This window comes from Botrytis sinoallii (assembly GCF_014898435.1).
Source record: "Botrytis sinoallii strain Bc 23 chromosome Unknown BSIN_001, whole genome shotgun sequence".
Classification (NCBI taxonomy): Eukaryota; Fungi; Ascomycota; class Leotiomycetes; order Helotiales; family Sclerotiniaceae; genus Botrytis; species Botrytis sinoallii.
Window position 1 is genome coordinate 2443629 of NW_024066028.1, and position 14811 is coordinate 2458439.

A 14811-nucleotide genomic window follows, 5' to 3' on the forward strand; every position below is an offset into this window, starting at 1 on the left:
AGTTTAAAAGGAAAAAAAAAAGTATATTCTAAAAGGAAGAGAAACAAGAAGAACAAGATAAGGAAAGATACAAGTATCGATATTCCTAAAAGTAGTAACTTGTTGATTAGCTTTTGATATTAATTAATATAATTTTATCGAATTTTAATAAAATTATAATAAATTAATAATTTAATAACTTAAAATTGTTTTTGAGGCCCTTTATTAAATCTAATTACTCTATTGACTTAGAGTTTCAATACTCTTATCCTGTTTGTATTGCTTGGGAATTCTCTTTTGTATTTCAAACTCCGATTTCTTCTTTATTTCTAAAGTCCTATTATATTTAGACCTCCTACACCTTGAAGTACTTGAGGATTTAGTTTTGCCTTGACCTGAGCCTGGATCTGGATTCTTGTTTAGATCTTCATTTGGATTTTCATTTAGATTTTGGTCTGGATCAGAATCAGAGTCCTTATTATTATTAAACGGAATGGATCTGATTTTTTCTTTATTATTCGGTTCAATATATATACTTTCATATTCATTTTTCAGAAGATTCTTAATAGTTTTAAAATAAAACTTATTCCTATAATTTCTCTTAATAAGCTTGGTATTATCAAATACTTGTGTAAAAGAAACTTTGGTAACTCTTGCATACTTTCTATACTATTAATCGAAATCCTGGTCACTTATAATAAAAAGTCTTGTTATTTTATTAAGAATAAATATATTATTTCAAAAGAGTTTATTAACAAAAACTTACTCAACAGAGTTTTGCAAAGTTAAGTAATATTCAACCAGGAATCTGGGAATTTCGTATTGCTTATTACTGATAATATATTTATCGAAAATAGATTTCAAGTCGCGATGGGCTTTTATAACATCTTTGTATTTCATTCTATTCCTAAGAATAGAATTTAAATTGCTATCAGAAGCCAGTTTTATTATAGTATATAGAATAATGGATATAGTAAGCAATCTGTTTCCTTAACCATTCATACTTCACCTAAAACTTACCGGATTATTATCAACAATGAAAATCCAAGACACATTACTTATTTCGTTGAATTATCCAGACTTGATTAGTTTAATATAGTCTGTATACTTCTTTTTCAAAATTATATTTTGAAAATACCCTTTTTCGAAAAGCCTATTAAACTTCCCAAAAGTTTTCTTAATAAGTTTATACTATATCACATTTTGCTTGGCTTTTGCTTTTATCTTACTATAACGAACTTTGTATATCGATTTGTTAATACCTTTATTTGCTAAATGGATAATGTATGTAATAAGATTATTAGTATATATTGTATTGTTTTTTGTATATAATTCTCTTATATTGCTATATACAAAAGTATAATCAAAAGCTTTGCCAGTTTATATAATAACTACAGAAAAAGAAATAAAGATTAAACGGAACTCTCGATCTATACATTATAATACAATATTTCATCAAATTTTTAAATCTTATCAAAAGACTTGTTGCTAGAGGGAATAGTAATAATAATAAGCGAAGCTGAAGCTTATCTTTTTATAACAATTATAATAACAATACATTTTCACGGATTCTTAAATCAACAATATAAAAGTCTCCCTATAAAAATAAAGATATTGTTCCTTTAATATATAAACACCGATCTTGTGGATATTGGTTAATCTAGCTGAAAAAGCCTATGCCAATATTGATGCAACAGTATTTCGGTTAACAGATTTGAATTTGAGAATACCAAGGAGTTTATCTCTTCACTCTTTGTTGGTTATAAGGCTTTCCTTGAATTAGTGGAAGTGCTTTTTGTGAATACAGATATTATTGATTTGATCTCAGTTTTTGTATATATATCGAAAACGTTTGAACAATATTTTTTGATTAATATAAATTATCTTGAGATTAAGAACACTAATAAGTTGGTAGATATGATACCCATAAAGATTAGGAGGTATTTGATTAATTAGTATTATTATTACTTGCCAATTGATTTGCTTTATAATATATTTCTTTTTGAATATATGAAATTAGTTCTAAGAGTTTAATACCTCCTAGCTATATTTATAGACTTTAGATTAAATAATATCTGCCTCCTTTTTATCCTTTAATATATCACTTTTCTTTTCTGAAAGATTACCTTATTGAGGTATAATCTTATCTATTAAATATTCCTAAAGGGGCTCGATGTCTTTATCAACTATTAGTATATCAAATCTCTTCTATCTTTCCAGATTAATAACAATATCTTTGAAGAGTAAAGGAGGTGGGATATCTTGAAATTCAATAACAGAATTTCCAATAGGCAGAGTATCCTCAAAGTAGTCTATACTAGCCTCTTTCAATATATTAATCATATTATATCAGAGGTTGAGTTTACATCGTTACTTATTATCCCATTCAAAAACAATATTGGGGAGATCTTTATTAAAAATCCTAAAAGCACTTTTGAATTCAGAGGATATCAGATATCTATTAACCCGAATATCTGCTTTTGGTTTTACTATTAATCTATATATAAATTCTTCATTGATTAATTCCAATATTATCTTAGGATCAGCTATTCTGGCCAGCTTGAAGAATTTATTCTGAAATTTGATTTCGTAAATCATAATGAGGATTGTAATAAATGTAATGCCTTTTTGAGAGTAATCCTAATACACACTAATCTTGCTAATAGTCTTTTGTCTCAGTTCACAGGATTTTTCTATTTATATAAGGATGTTCTCATTGTCGATCTTTATCTACTTTGTTGTTATATATATTTTGATATATAGATTGTCTTATAGAATTAGTATTATGACTATTTCTATTAGAATATTAGCTTTCACCTTTTGCACTTCTATTTAGGTATTGAATTCCATGAACTTTGCATACTGAAGTTCCTCAGAAAGTCTTTGGATAGCCTTGAAAGCATTCAATATATTAATTAGTTAGATATTACTAATTATTATCATCACATTATATTACATATATTGTAATTGGATATTCGAATATTGAATAATTAAATCCATATCTTCGGACTACTCTGAAGCACTGTTATCTCCGAGTTGGTCTATTATTATAAAGGATTTTCGTATAAAAAATAATTTTGCCAAAAAATAGCAAAATTATAAAGACTTTTGAAATGATTGAAAAAGGAAATTGCTTTGAAATAAGTAGTGAATGTTTTCTTTCAGATAAGATAAAGGATTATAATTGAAAAGAGAAGAAATTATGAAGAAGAAAGGACTAATATAATATAAAAAGAATAAAGCGAATATAGATAATCAATCTTGGGGAAAAAGGAAAGGTATTTATCTCTTTATAAAGAGTATCTTTATCTAGCTTTCTAGTTCTCCTTATTCTTTTATAGAATAAAAGAGAAGATATGCTTAGAGATAAATTCCGGAAAAAGAAAAGATTTTGAAATTTTCAAACAAGAATAAGAACAAACACCCTTTCCCATCTAAATTTTTGATAAGCATTTATTCTTCCCATTATATAAGGAAAAACACTATTCTTATTAATAGACTGATAGTTGGAATTTCCACAAATATATAATTAAAATCTTTTGAAATAGTTATCAAGACTTTAGGAGTTTTATTTGTTTGTATATAATCCATTATTATTTCTGTATTGTCAAAACATTAATCTATTCGATTTAATCGATATGGTTCCAATAAGGCTTTCAATAGATTCTTGTATTCTGATTGATTATTCTTCTTCTCATTTTTTCCTTCAGAAATAAATAAATATTCCTTTTCTCTTTTGACAAATTTCTTAAGGTGGAAATCTATATAGATTCTATTAATTGGGGTGTTATTCATCTCTTCTAGAATATAAACACTTTTGTTTGGATTAGTAGTCACTATTCGATATAGCCCAAGCTATTAGTATACAAGCTTCCTTTCTTGTAATATATCAATTTTTGATTATAAATTGTATTGAAGTATAATATCCCCTATTATAATATTTTTGTTTATTACATTATTGTTTTTGTCAAAGTACACTTTCCCGTTCAAATGATAACACTTTTTCCGAAGTATAGCTTTTTCTATATCAATATTCCATATTTCCAGTTATCAAAGATACAATACTAACAATTTTATTCAGATTGTTATAGATTTCCAATTAAGGATTCTCCAGATGCAGAATCTTATTTCAATAAATAGCACCAGGTGGTGGCTATAAATTATATAGAATAAGGTGAGATTAGTTGATCGGTATGTTGTAACCCTATTAGCAAACAATATTACATCGAGATGTCTAAACCAATCTCCCTTTCCATTTATCATTTTGGATAATCCATTAGTAATAGGTTGATACCCTTTTTTAATTTAACCATTTGCTTTAGAATTGTATATAGAAATTTGCATTTACTGTATACCATATTTTTTCAGGAAATACACTATATACACTTTATTCTCTGATCCTTCATTAATCGAAACCTTACTAAAAACAGAATATCGATAAACAACATTCTAAATAAAAATAGCTACAGCTTGTGAGATCGTATTCCGAAATGCCTTTCCTTTTATTTATCCTAACAAATCATTTCTCAAAAGTATAAGATATTTATAACTATTGTTAGGAGATATATACATGATATCTAAATCACATTTTTACTAATATATACTTATCCATATAGGATGTAAGGGCTTTTCTTAAAGGTTCAATTATCGAAATTAACAATTTAAATAGGAATTAACAAATTTCTTGATAGTTTCGTATATCCCTATTCAATAATATAAATAGAATATCTTATCAAAAATGCTTTTTATATCTTTATGCTTATATATCTTATATAGATTTCCGATAAGCTTATTTTGTTCTTTCTAATTGTCAATCACTTTCCTTAAAGGTAATTGTTTTGTGCTGATCTTGAAGAGGTAATTGTTGCGAATACAGAAATCGAAAGCTCTTTTCTTGAAGTTTCTAAAAATCTCTTTTATTATATCTTTAGGCTTTTGTAGTATTATTAGGTATTTAGCTATTTCTTGATTATTCTTATTATAAATTAATTTCAATATATAACTTTGCTGGTTTTTGGTAAAATTATAAGGGACAAGAATATCTTGAATATTGTTTAGCTTATTGATAATCTATTTATTAATATTATTATCTTAAGCTTTTTCTTATTGAAGTTCGGATAGAATACTCGGTTTATGGGAAAGTCTATTCGTTATAATATGGATTATTCCTTTTATATATCGAACTTCAAAGTCAAAGAGCCTAATCCATATGATTCATCTTGTTACTAATACTTTTGGAAGGTTTATTATAGCTCTATTCAATTGAATAATAAGAACTTTAGTGTTGATTTCAAAAATGAAATAAACTCCATACAAATTATATCTATACTTTCAAAGGGCCTTGAATATTCCTTTATATTCTCTTTTTGTAGTATTATAATTCTTTTCTATATCATTCCACAAACCACTCTCAAACCTAGTTATTATATACTTATTATTAAGTTCTTAACCTAAAATTACACCCCAACCATCAAGGCTAGCATCTACGCCTAAAATAATTATCCTGATAATCAAGGTATCTCTATAGTTTAATGATATTAGAGCAAAGGGTTTAATTAACTCAGCTTTTAACAATTTCATAGCTCTCGCTTGTTCTCTTATCCAGATAAACTCTCAATCTTTTTTTAATAAGCAATATAACGATTCAGCTTTCTGAGTGAATTTCTCGATCCATATGTGGTAGTATATATATACTCCCAGAAATATTTGTATTTCGATAGCATTCTTGGATTTAGGCTAATCTATAATTCGGGCGATCTTTGATTATTGTAAAGTCCGCCTCTTAGAACCAACTATATATCCAACAATTTCCATATCGTTATAATATCATTTTGATTTTGTATTAATCGAATATCCTGCTCTTTCTATATGCTCTAGAGTTTTGTTGATCCCTTGAATATATTTAAGGATAAATTTTCGTACTTCAGGAACTACTTCCTCGTTATTGAAATTAGTCTTAGATCCCTTTATTCTTATATCATTTAGGAATAGTATTACTGTTCCGGGTACTAAATCGCTCAAAATTTTTATAATAATTCTGCAGAATTGGGCGATGAAGTTTGTAGCACCTTGAGGTAGTATGGTATAGTATAGCAATCCGAAAGGTATTTGAAATGCAGTTATATCACAACTTTCTATAGCTAATAGAATCTGATCATAATCTGAGAAGAAATCGATTAAAGATATAACTTGATATCCTGCGAAATTTTCTGTAAAGGTATTGGTGTCCGAAAATAAGTTAGCATCTCTGATCGAATGTTTATTAAATTCTATTACTACATTTATCAGTCAATAAGCACCAAAAGTCTTTTTCTTAATTAAGAACCACGGATTTCTATAAAGGCCATTCGCATATTCGAGAACTCCTTGGTCTATTCTCTTACAAAGCATTTTCAAAACGATTTCAACCAAAGCTTTTGGAACTGGAAAACCAGGCGTCTGCTATACTTTGTAAGGGATAATCCGGATTTTCTGTGGAGAGGCTACTTCTTCCTGTATGTGTCCTGTATAAATCCAATCAAAAACGAAAGCTCCTTCTCGGTTTAGCAAATATGTAAATAATAATTCTTGTTTCTAAACAGAAAGTATTTTTCTAAAATCAATCTCTTTTTGTTTTTCTGAAGTTAATCAATAGTCTTCCAATTCTTTATTAAATCGAGGGATAAGATAATCTTTCCATTTCCTTGATAAATGCAGATAAGGATTCTATTCTCTATATCTTTTTAACTAATCGCTTTTTCCTCCCAATCCTTTATCTATCAGGTTCCCAGGTTAACTTAAAGGAAGTATTTTGATTGTTTTATTCTTATATAGAATATTGATATATAATCTAATATAACTTTACTAGATTTTGGTAAAGTTATATTTTAATAAGGAACTTATATCCATTCTAACATATTACCCTCTGAGAGCATCAGACTCTAGTTTCCTGTAAAGCGAAAAGAAATGGAAATCTTTTGTTCAGCATATTATATACTCGCTTAGTTCTCTCTATCATTATTTATAACCGTAATGTATTAGCTTTCATTTTTATATATAAAAATAACTTTATCTGTAATAATCCATAGCATTCCTAAAAGTAAATCATTATATACATTCTTCATTACAAATAGACTGATGATATTTAACACACCATTAAGAGATACTTGTACATCCTTGCAAAGTCCTTTAATGCTTATTTTTGTAAAGCTAATACTGATAATCATAACTTGTACTAAACTTATCGAAAGGTTCAGCTTCATCACTAGACTAATATCGATTAAATTGATTATCAATCCGGAATCTGGGATTGTTTTGATAGATTTATAATTATTAAGAAATACTCTAACATGAGAAAGGTTTTCCCTATTATCCTAAAAGGATATATTTACCGTATTATAAATAACTTTTAGATGAATTGTTTCTAGAACTCTAATATATTCTATCAATTAAAAGGAATAGGAAGTTTATTAATTATTTTTATTATAAAACTATCAAATACTAAAAGTCTTATTAAATCATCTACCTTTATAGTCCACCTTTTCTATATATTAGGGTATTCCTTGATAATAAAACCTATGATAACTGGAATCTTGATTGAAAGTATCTCTCAATCAACAGCTTCCACCATGCTATAACCATTATTCATTACATAAGAGATTATTCTCCGCCTTAATTTCTTAATCTTATCTAATACCTTTTCAATTACAATCTTTATAATAGAATCTTCTATATTGTAAGATTAAATATCTATAGAACTTTTTTATATAATACCCTATAACAATATATTAACAATAGATTATTAACAATTGAACTTAAGGATTTTATTTATAAGTAAAGTAAAAGGTTTTGAAAAGATATTTAGATATATTTTTGTTATTCTATTTGAATTGTTATATAATAATCTGCCTTGCTTTCTTTATACATTTTCTGTAATATTAATATACTCTTGGATTGTATACATTTTATTATTCATTAGGGTATTGATTAATTCATTCTTTATATTCACAAATTGTATAATCTCCTTATCTTTCTCAGACTTTATCCAGTTATTTTGAAAAGCTCGAATTCTGATTTTCTTGACTAGATTTAGGCTGCTCTTATTGTTATATATAACTGGAATAGGATTATCTGACTTGTCCCTAGATTTCCAATTCAATTAATTTATCTTGTTGTAATATATAAATCCTTTTTTAATATATTCTCAAAAGATTAGATAATCTTTCTTAAGATTATATTTCTTATTTTCAGGTTATTTATTATTATAATTATAGTATATCTTCTTATAGACTGAATATATAGCTTTTAATATTTCGAGATTGATAATAGTATTATTGGTAATTATATTGATAATAGTAGGGGAGAAAATCTGAATTGGCTTACGGATTGCAATCTGAGGTATTTCTATAGTATTAGAATTAAAAAGAATCCTTCTTGTCTTAATCTTTTCTTTAATCTTAGATTCTGCTATAACTTGTTCCTTTAGAAAGAATGTGAGATTTTTCAAAGCCTTAGTTATTTTCTCTATCTTATCCATCCTTTGAACCACTAGAACTTTCTTTTTTTCTTGTATCTTCTTGACTGGAGTAGTAGATTCCAGTAATTCATTGAAATCAGAATCCTTGTTATTGCTAGTATTAAGGAGGATATATTGAGATTCAGATTCCGTATACTGTATTACCTAGTTATATACTCTGTCCCAATTCATTGTACTAGATTGCTTTATATCATATTTGACTATAGTGATACATCTTTGAGAGACTTTGGGCTATATACTTCTGAGAAAGAGTTCGGTAACTTTGCTTTTGTTGAGACTTTGTTCTTGATAAGCCGTTATACAATCTAATTAAATTGTTGAGTATAGCAATCGAGATCCTCAATTTTTGTGCCTCCTTCTTTTTTATATTTTTTGATAAGCTTTTGCAAATAATTACAGGAGTATATTTTCTGAATAAGATCGTTGTTGAGATACTCTTTAAGAAAAGCAGGTTTGAAATGCTTCTCCCAATTCCATCCTTCTGCCTGCCATTCCTTTATAGCTTTAACCTTCTCTCGAAGTGAGTGTTCCATTTGAAGAGGTATACACATTCAAAAGTCTTCGGCTTACATTCGATAATTCCGAAGAAGGTATTCTATCCCCTCACACCATTCAGTAGCATTGAAACCTTTGAACCATAACATTCCAGTTATCTCAGAAGAAGGAACTAAAGGTACAAGAGCTTTGGAGAAATAGTTCAAGCAGGCCGCGAGCTGTTTGGCACTAAAGTTTCCTTCTATCTGTTTTGGATCGAAACTTTTGTCGGGTTTCTTGCTATCACTTGTCTTTCAATCAATTGGAATTACACTTGATTCCAGAGAGTCCTTTTCTTGATTGTCAATACTGATAGTATCGATACCGAATAATAAGTTTGAGAACTCAGATTCTGCAATAAATAGATTATCATTCCGAAACTTAGTTCCAAAATCAGGAGTAGATATGCTATTGATTGATTGTTGTTCTGTATAGGATTGTGTTAATATAATATGAGGAGTGATTGAGTAGTTGAATAAACAGTACTTTTGTATACAATATAAGTACAGATTTTCTCATTCCCTCTCCTAATAACTTTGCCAAAATTCGGCAAAGTTATATTCTCTGTAACTCCTATTCCCTCAAACCTTATAAGAGGAAAAAAAATAAAAAAATATAGTTTAGCATCTTGTCATAGAGAGCCTCAACCACAGGTTTCTCTCGGGAATACTTCTGGATATTCTGATCTTGAGCCGAATAAATCTTTTCTATAAATAGTCTTTTATTTAAATTAAACAACAATTCTCCTCCAACCTCACTATAGACTATTTTGAGTTTCTTGAAACAATCAGGTCCTATTTAAGTATAAGCAATATCGAAGAGCTAAAAGGTTTCTCAGAGAATTCAAAATTTTCTATACCTGAATATAGGGAATGAATCTTGCCCAATTCTTTTTAGATCTATTTTGTAAGAAAAAACTTTTCTCTTCAAATCAGATTGTTTATCCAGATTCCTACAAATATTATCAAAAAGATTCCCATGAATTATTCTTATAGCTTTTCCATAATAATAAGATATAATCCATTCAAGAATAACACTATCCTATTTCAGACTTATACAAGACCACAGATCGGTTTTGAAAGAAAGAGATTGTTTTTCCCCCTCTCCATCCATTATCAAACTAACATCATCCGACTCTTCCGTAATACTAAATAACTCCGCGTTCCCCTATTTCCTATCGACTTTTCCAAACCAATGACTTTCTGCTTTTTGAAGCAATTCAAGAGCTCAGGTTTGTATACAACTTCCTGACCTTTTAACATTCTTCTCCCTGTATAGATCATCAATATAAAAGAGTAAAAGGTAATAAAGTTATAAAATAGTCCTTTATAAATACTACAAATAAGTCACTGAAACGTAACGCCTCCGGCAAAGGAAGAAGAAGAAGACTCTACATAACGCGTCACAAAACATACAAGAAGATAGGTGGAAACTGACTGCTTTCTCTAAACTACACAAAGAAGACCTATAAATACTAGCTACAGAAAGAGGTCACGTGACCAGTACCAAGTTTCGCTCACAATAGCACTAAGGTTTTTTCGATTATTAAAAGTGTTATAATAATATATATCAGATTCAATATTGAGAAGAAAATTGTATATTTAAAGAATAAAGCTAATGCATTTTTATATATATGCAGATTACTCAGCGATAACAATAAAGTGCTAACCAATGAATATGATATAATATATATATTATGAAATTATTTAAAATCTAAATACTCGAGAATAAGTGATATTATAGTAAACTTGTACCTAATAATAATCTAGACATTTACCTTCAAATCCTTAAATCAATTGGAGATAATTATTATTAAAGTCTAAAACAAGTTTAAGGAATATCGACACAAGCTCGATACAATCAATTCTGTGACGATCCTGTCATATTAGTGGATCGGCTAGGTCCTCACGTGATCCACAATCCTGTATATTACCACTTCCTTCCGAAGAGCTCTTCTAGCTCTTCACCTTAGTATTCTAAATGATGCAAATCGTCACATTATACTAAGGTCATATAAATTTTTTAAGCTCTTGATCGCTCATGCGAAGCTTCCTATCGCTAGCCCGCTCGCCGAATGCCTACTGCCTTCCACGCCCGCTCCCCGATACGACCATTCGTACGACCTCCGATCAAGACCTCTCCCTAGCTCCGCTCCTGCGGACCTCACCCACCGACGAGCTGATACCTCACTATCACATCATTTAGAGTCTCCTTGCTCTATCGACAATGGATCCGAAGATCCTGAACCTAGCACGCAAACTGCAGGAACTGATCGATTCGAAGCATCAATACGCTCGCACGATCGATGCCGCAACGAAGCAGCTTATTCAGTTGATCTGCCAGGCCAATCCGCGTTCCACCAACGCTTCCGCCGCTCCATCGGCACCACCGACAAGAGACGCATTTCAAGCGGATCTCCTCTCTTTCGCTCATTTTATTTTTCAACAACTCTCGAAACCTCCTCCTATTGATTTCGAAGCCTCTCTCGCAAAAGCGATGAAACCGCAAAACGCGTACTTCCGCAAAGCGATCGACGACGCTACGAATTATATTATAGGCAATATTGGAACTAGTATTGGAACTATGGACCAGATATTAGTGGTATTAGAGAATATAGATCATAATATAGTTGGATTGGAGAACCGTATTTAGAATACTATTAGTACGCTCGAGGGCGAGCTTTTCAGAAGGGGGGGGTAGTGTGACGATCCTGTCATATTAGTGGATCGGCTAGGTCCTCACGTGATCCACAATCCTGTATATTACCACTTCCTTCCGAAGAGCTCTTCTAGCTCTTCACCTTAGTATTCTAAATGATGCAATCGTCACAAATTCTGTATTTAAAGATTTATATAAAAATCAAACTCTCTTTTAGTTTTTACAAGAAATCTACCAATTGATTATCAAATAATAATCGATATTATGAGTATTTAAAGCACATTAGTAATTGAAAAATAAGATCAAGTATCTTATAGTTAAAGAACTTAGTATTAAGAAATAGAACAACTTACATCACTAATACAAAGTATGTAATTCCGGATCGATAAAGAGAATACAAAGGATTAAGCTTATTTGAAAAGCAAAAACAAAATGATAATGTAAAATCTTTTGGTTATTATCTATATAAACAAAAAGGACACTTTTTATATAATTACAAAGATCTCTTATTCACATAAGCTTTGATTTGTAAATACTATAAAGTCTAGTAACAAAAAGTAATATTAAAAAGACAATCAAAGTGGTTATTCTTTAGAAGAGTAACCAAGCTCACCTTACAGATAGCGAAAGCCTTCCAATTGATCTCGATTTATTAGAAAGTGGAAGAAGAATCTGATAATGAAGAGTGCCGTATATCTAAAGAGCTTATCTGTAAGATCACCTCTTCTTATGAGTATATAGATACTGGTGTTTGTTTATACATATCTAACCACCTTTTTCCTTTTTAGAATATTAAGAAAATAAAGAGAAAGATAATAAAAGTCGGTAGAGGAATTAATATACTATAATTAGATAGATACTATTATAAGGAACTGGAAAATAGGGGTATAGTTTTACTTTTAAAAATATTATATAACTAAGATTAAAAGTTAATCTCTTTTTTAATAAGAAGATCTGTAAGCTGAATTTAGGGTAGATTCAATTCAAATTATATATATTTTCAAAAGAATAGAATAAATATTATCAAAACAAAACTGGATAGAGGAAATTTAATATGATCTTGGATATTACAAAAGGATATAAGATATCGCTCTATTGAGTATAAAGATTATTAGTAATATTGAGTTTAAATAGATTACTTAAATAGCTCCTTAGAGAAAACCAAAAGGATCTAGAAACTTATTTATTATGATACAAAGGATTTAACTATTTTAATTTAAAGAAAATACGGAATCTTTATAAAATTATTATATTAGAAAAGCCACTTAAAGTTTTATTTAAGATCTTTATATGCAAAGTTTGTATACTCATCAAGATAAAGAATCTAATTTCGAAATAACTCAATTCCTATAAGACAAAAAGATTAAAGCTTATTCACTTTGATATTGTTAGCCCATTGGGATACGATGACTCTCACCTGTACGTGGTGTATCCTACGAACCTTCGATCGTGCGATCGGAGAGCTAAGTAGAGTCAGCTGGAGCCGGGTGGTGGTTGTACACTAATCGGAGGCCGTACTGGGAGCGAAGGTACGCGCAGCTGATCACCAGAGGGTGATCGCGAAGATGCTCGGAACAGAGGACTACCAGCAAAACGGAGATGAAAACCATTCGACGGTAAAAGGGAGATGAGAGCAGGATTGATGCGGAACCATGCCTTTACGAATCTGTGTAGGGAGCAGAGCCAGAGCATATCACGGCAAAGTATTTGCGAAGCGGAACTAGCCCTTGAAATAGCGGATAATGAAGCTTCTATAATATAGCTGAGTCTGACTGAAGCCTGTGTTAGGAGCAGGGCCGATATCCTTAATTTGACAAATGAAAATCGACAGAACATTTTTGGAGTGCTAGTGTGCAGAGTTTTCACAACCCAATAATATATACAATCTGCAGATATACTAGATCGGATATTTACAAATGATAAGGGAAATAGTAGGAAGTATATAAAGGCTAGGATAGTATCTATTGAGGCCGGCAGAAGCATATATAGAATAGGAGGAGGGATGTTTTTTAGCATCTTATCTCTGAGTGCGTGAAAACGGCATAACGGCAGAGGAGCTTCGGTATAGAAAGATGCTTTTAGTAAGCCATACTCGACAATGCTCGATCGATATTACAACAGCAAAGGATCTCAGGTAGAGGCCCAATTCTACAATATACATATACAATGCGCTCCTAGTGCTTACTTTTCGATTACAAACTATACATTGGGGAAGTGGATTTTACAAGTAGAGCTTTGGTTAGTGGATTGGAAACATTATAGAAGGATTGCTTAGCTAGGGGTCTGAAATAGTAAGCCTGTAAGATATAGTCGCCTTATTGTATAAGAGAAATCTGGCAAGATAATACAAAACAATTATTAGCCGTAAGGTATAGCATATAATAACAGTGATAGCGACACTGTTTATATAGCTCGAAAGGACGGATACATATATCAATCTATAATTGAATACTATAGAACAAAAGGTATAATAGAAATATCAGATAGGCTTAAGGAACAAACAGGAATGGAAATATAAAGGAATGGTTTTGATCCTGGCCGGAACTTCTGAAGGTAATCATACAATAGGTTGTTTAATGTAGTCAGAAGATTCTATAGAAGCCTAGTACTAGTGACTTTATCACAAGTGAGCCGGAAAAGCATCTGTAGGTGTAGCGAACCTACTTTGTATTATAATATATTCTAGAAAGTAGTTATAATATAATTCATTTCTGTTACGAATCTGTGTGGGGAGCAGAGCCAGAGCATATCGTGGCAGAGTATTGCGAAGTGGAACTAGCCCTTGAAATAGTGGATAATGAAGCTTTTATAATATAGCTGAGTCTAACTGAAATCTGTATTAAAGCAGAAGCGATATTCTAACTTGATAAACAAAAATCAACAGAATATCTTTAGAGTACTAATATGCAGAGTTTTTATAACTCAACAATACATACGATCTATAGATATACTGGATTGGATATTTATAAATAAGAAAAAGGAATAGTAGGAAGTATATAAAGGCTAGGATAGTGTTTACTGGGGCCGGCGGGAGTATATATGAAGTAGGAGGAGGGATGTTTTTAGTATCTTATCTTCGAGTATGCGGGAGCGGTATGGCGGCGGAGGAGCTTCGGTATAGGAAG

General features: G+C 30.2%; 1 protein-coding gene across 1 annotated transcript; it reads left to right on the forward strand.

The window, feature by feature from the left end:
• Positions 1-11254: 11254 nt before the first annotated feature.
• Positions 11255-11680, forward strand: EAF02_000546 (uncharacterized protein; the record flags this gene model as incomplete). Its single annotated transcript, XM_038896594.1, has 1 exon — positions 11255-11680. The coding sequence occupies one exon, from the start codon at positions 11255-11257 to the stop codon at positions 11678-11680; it is 426 nt and encodes a 141-aa protein (XP_038763453.1).
• Between the last annotated feature and the right edge of the window lie 3131 nt (positions 11681-14811).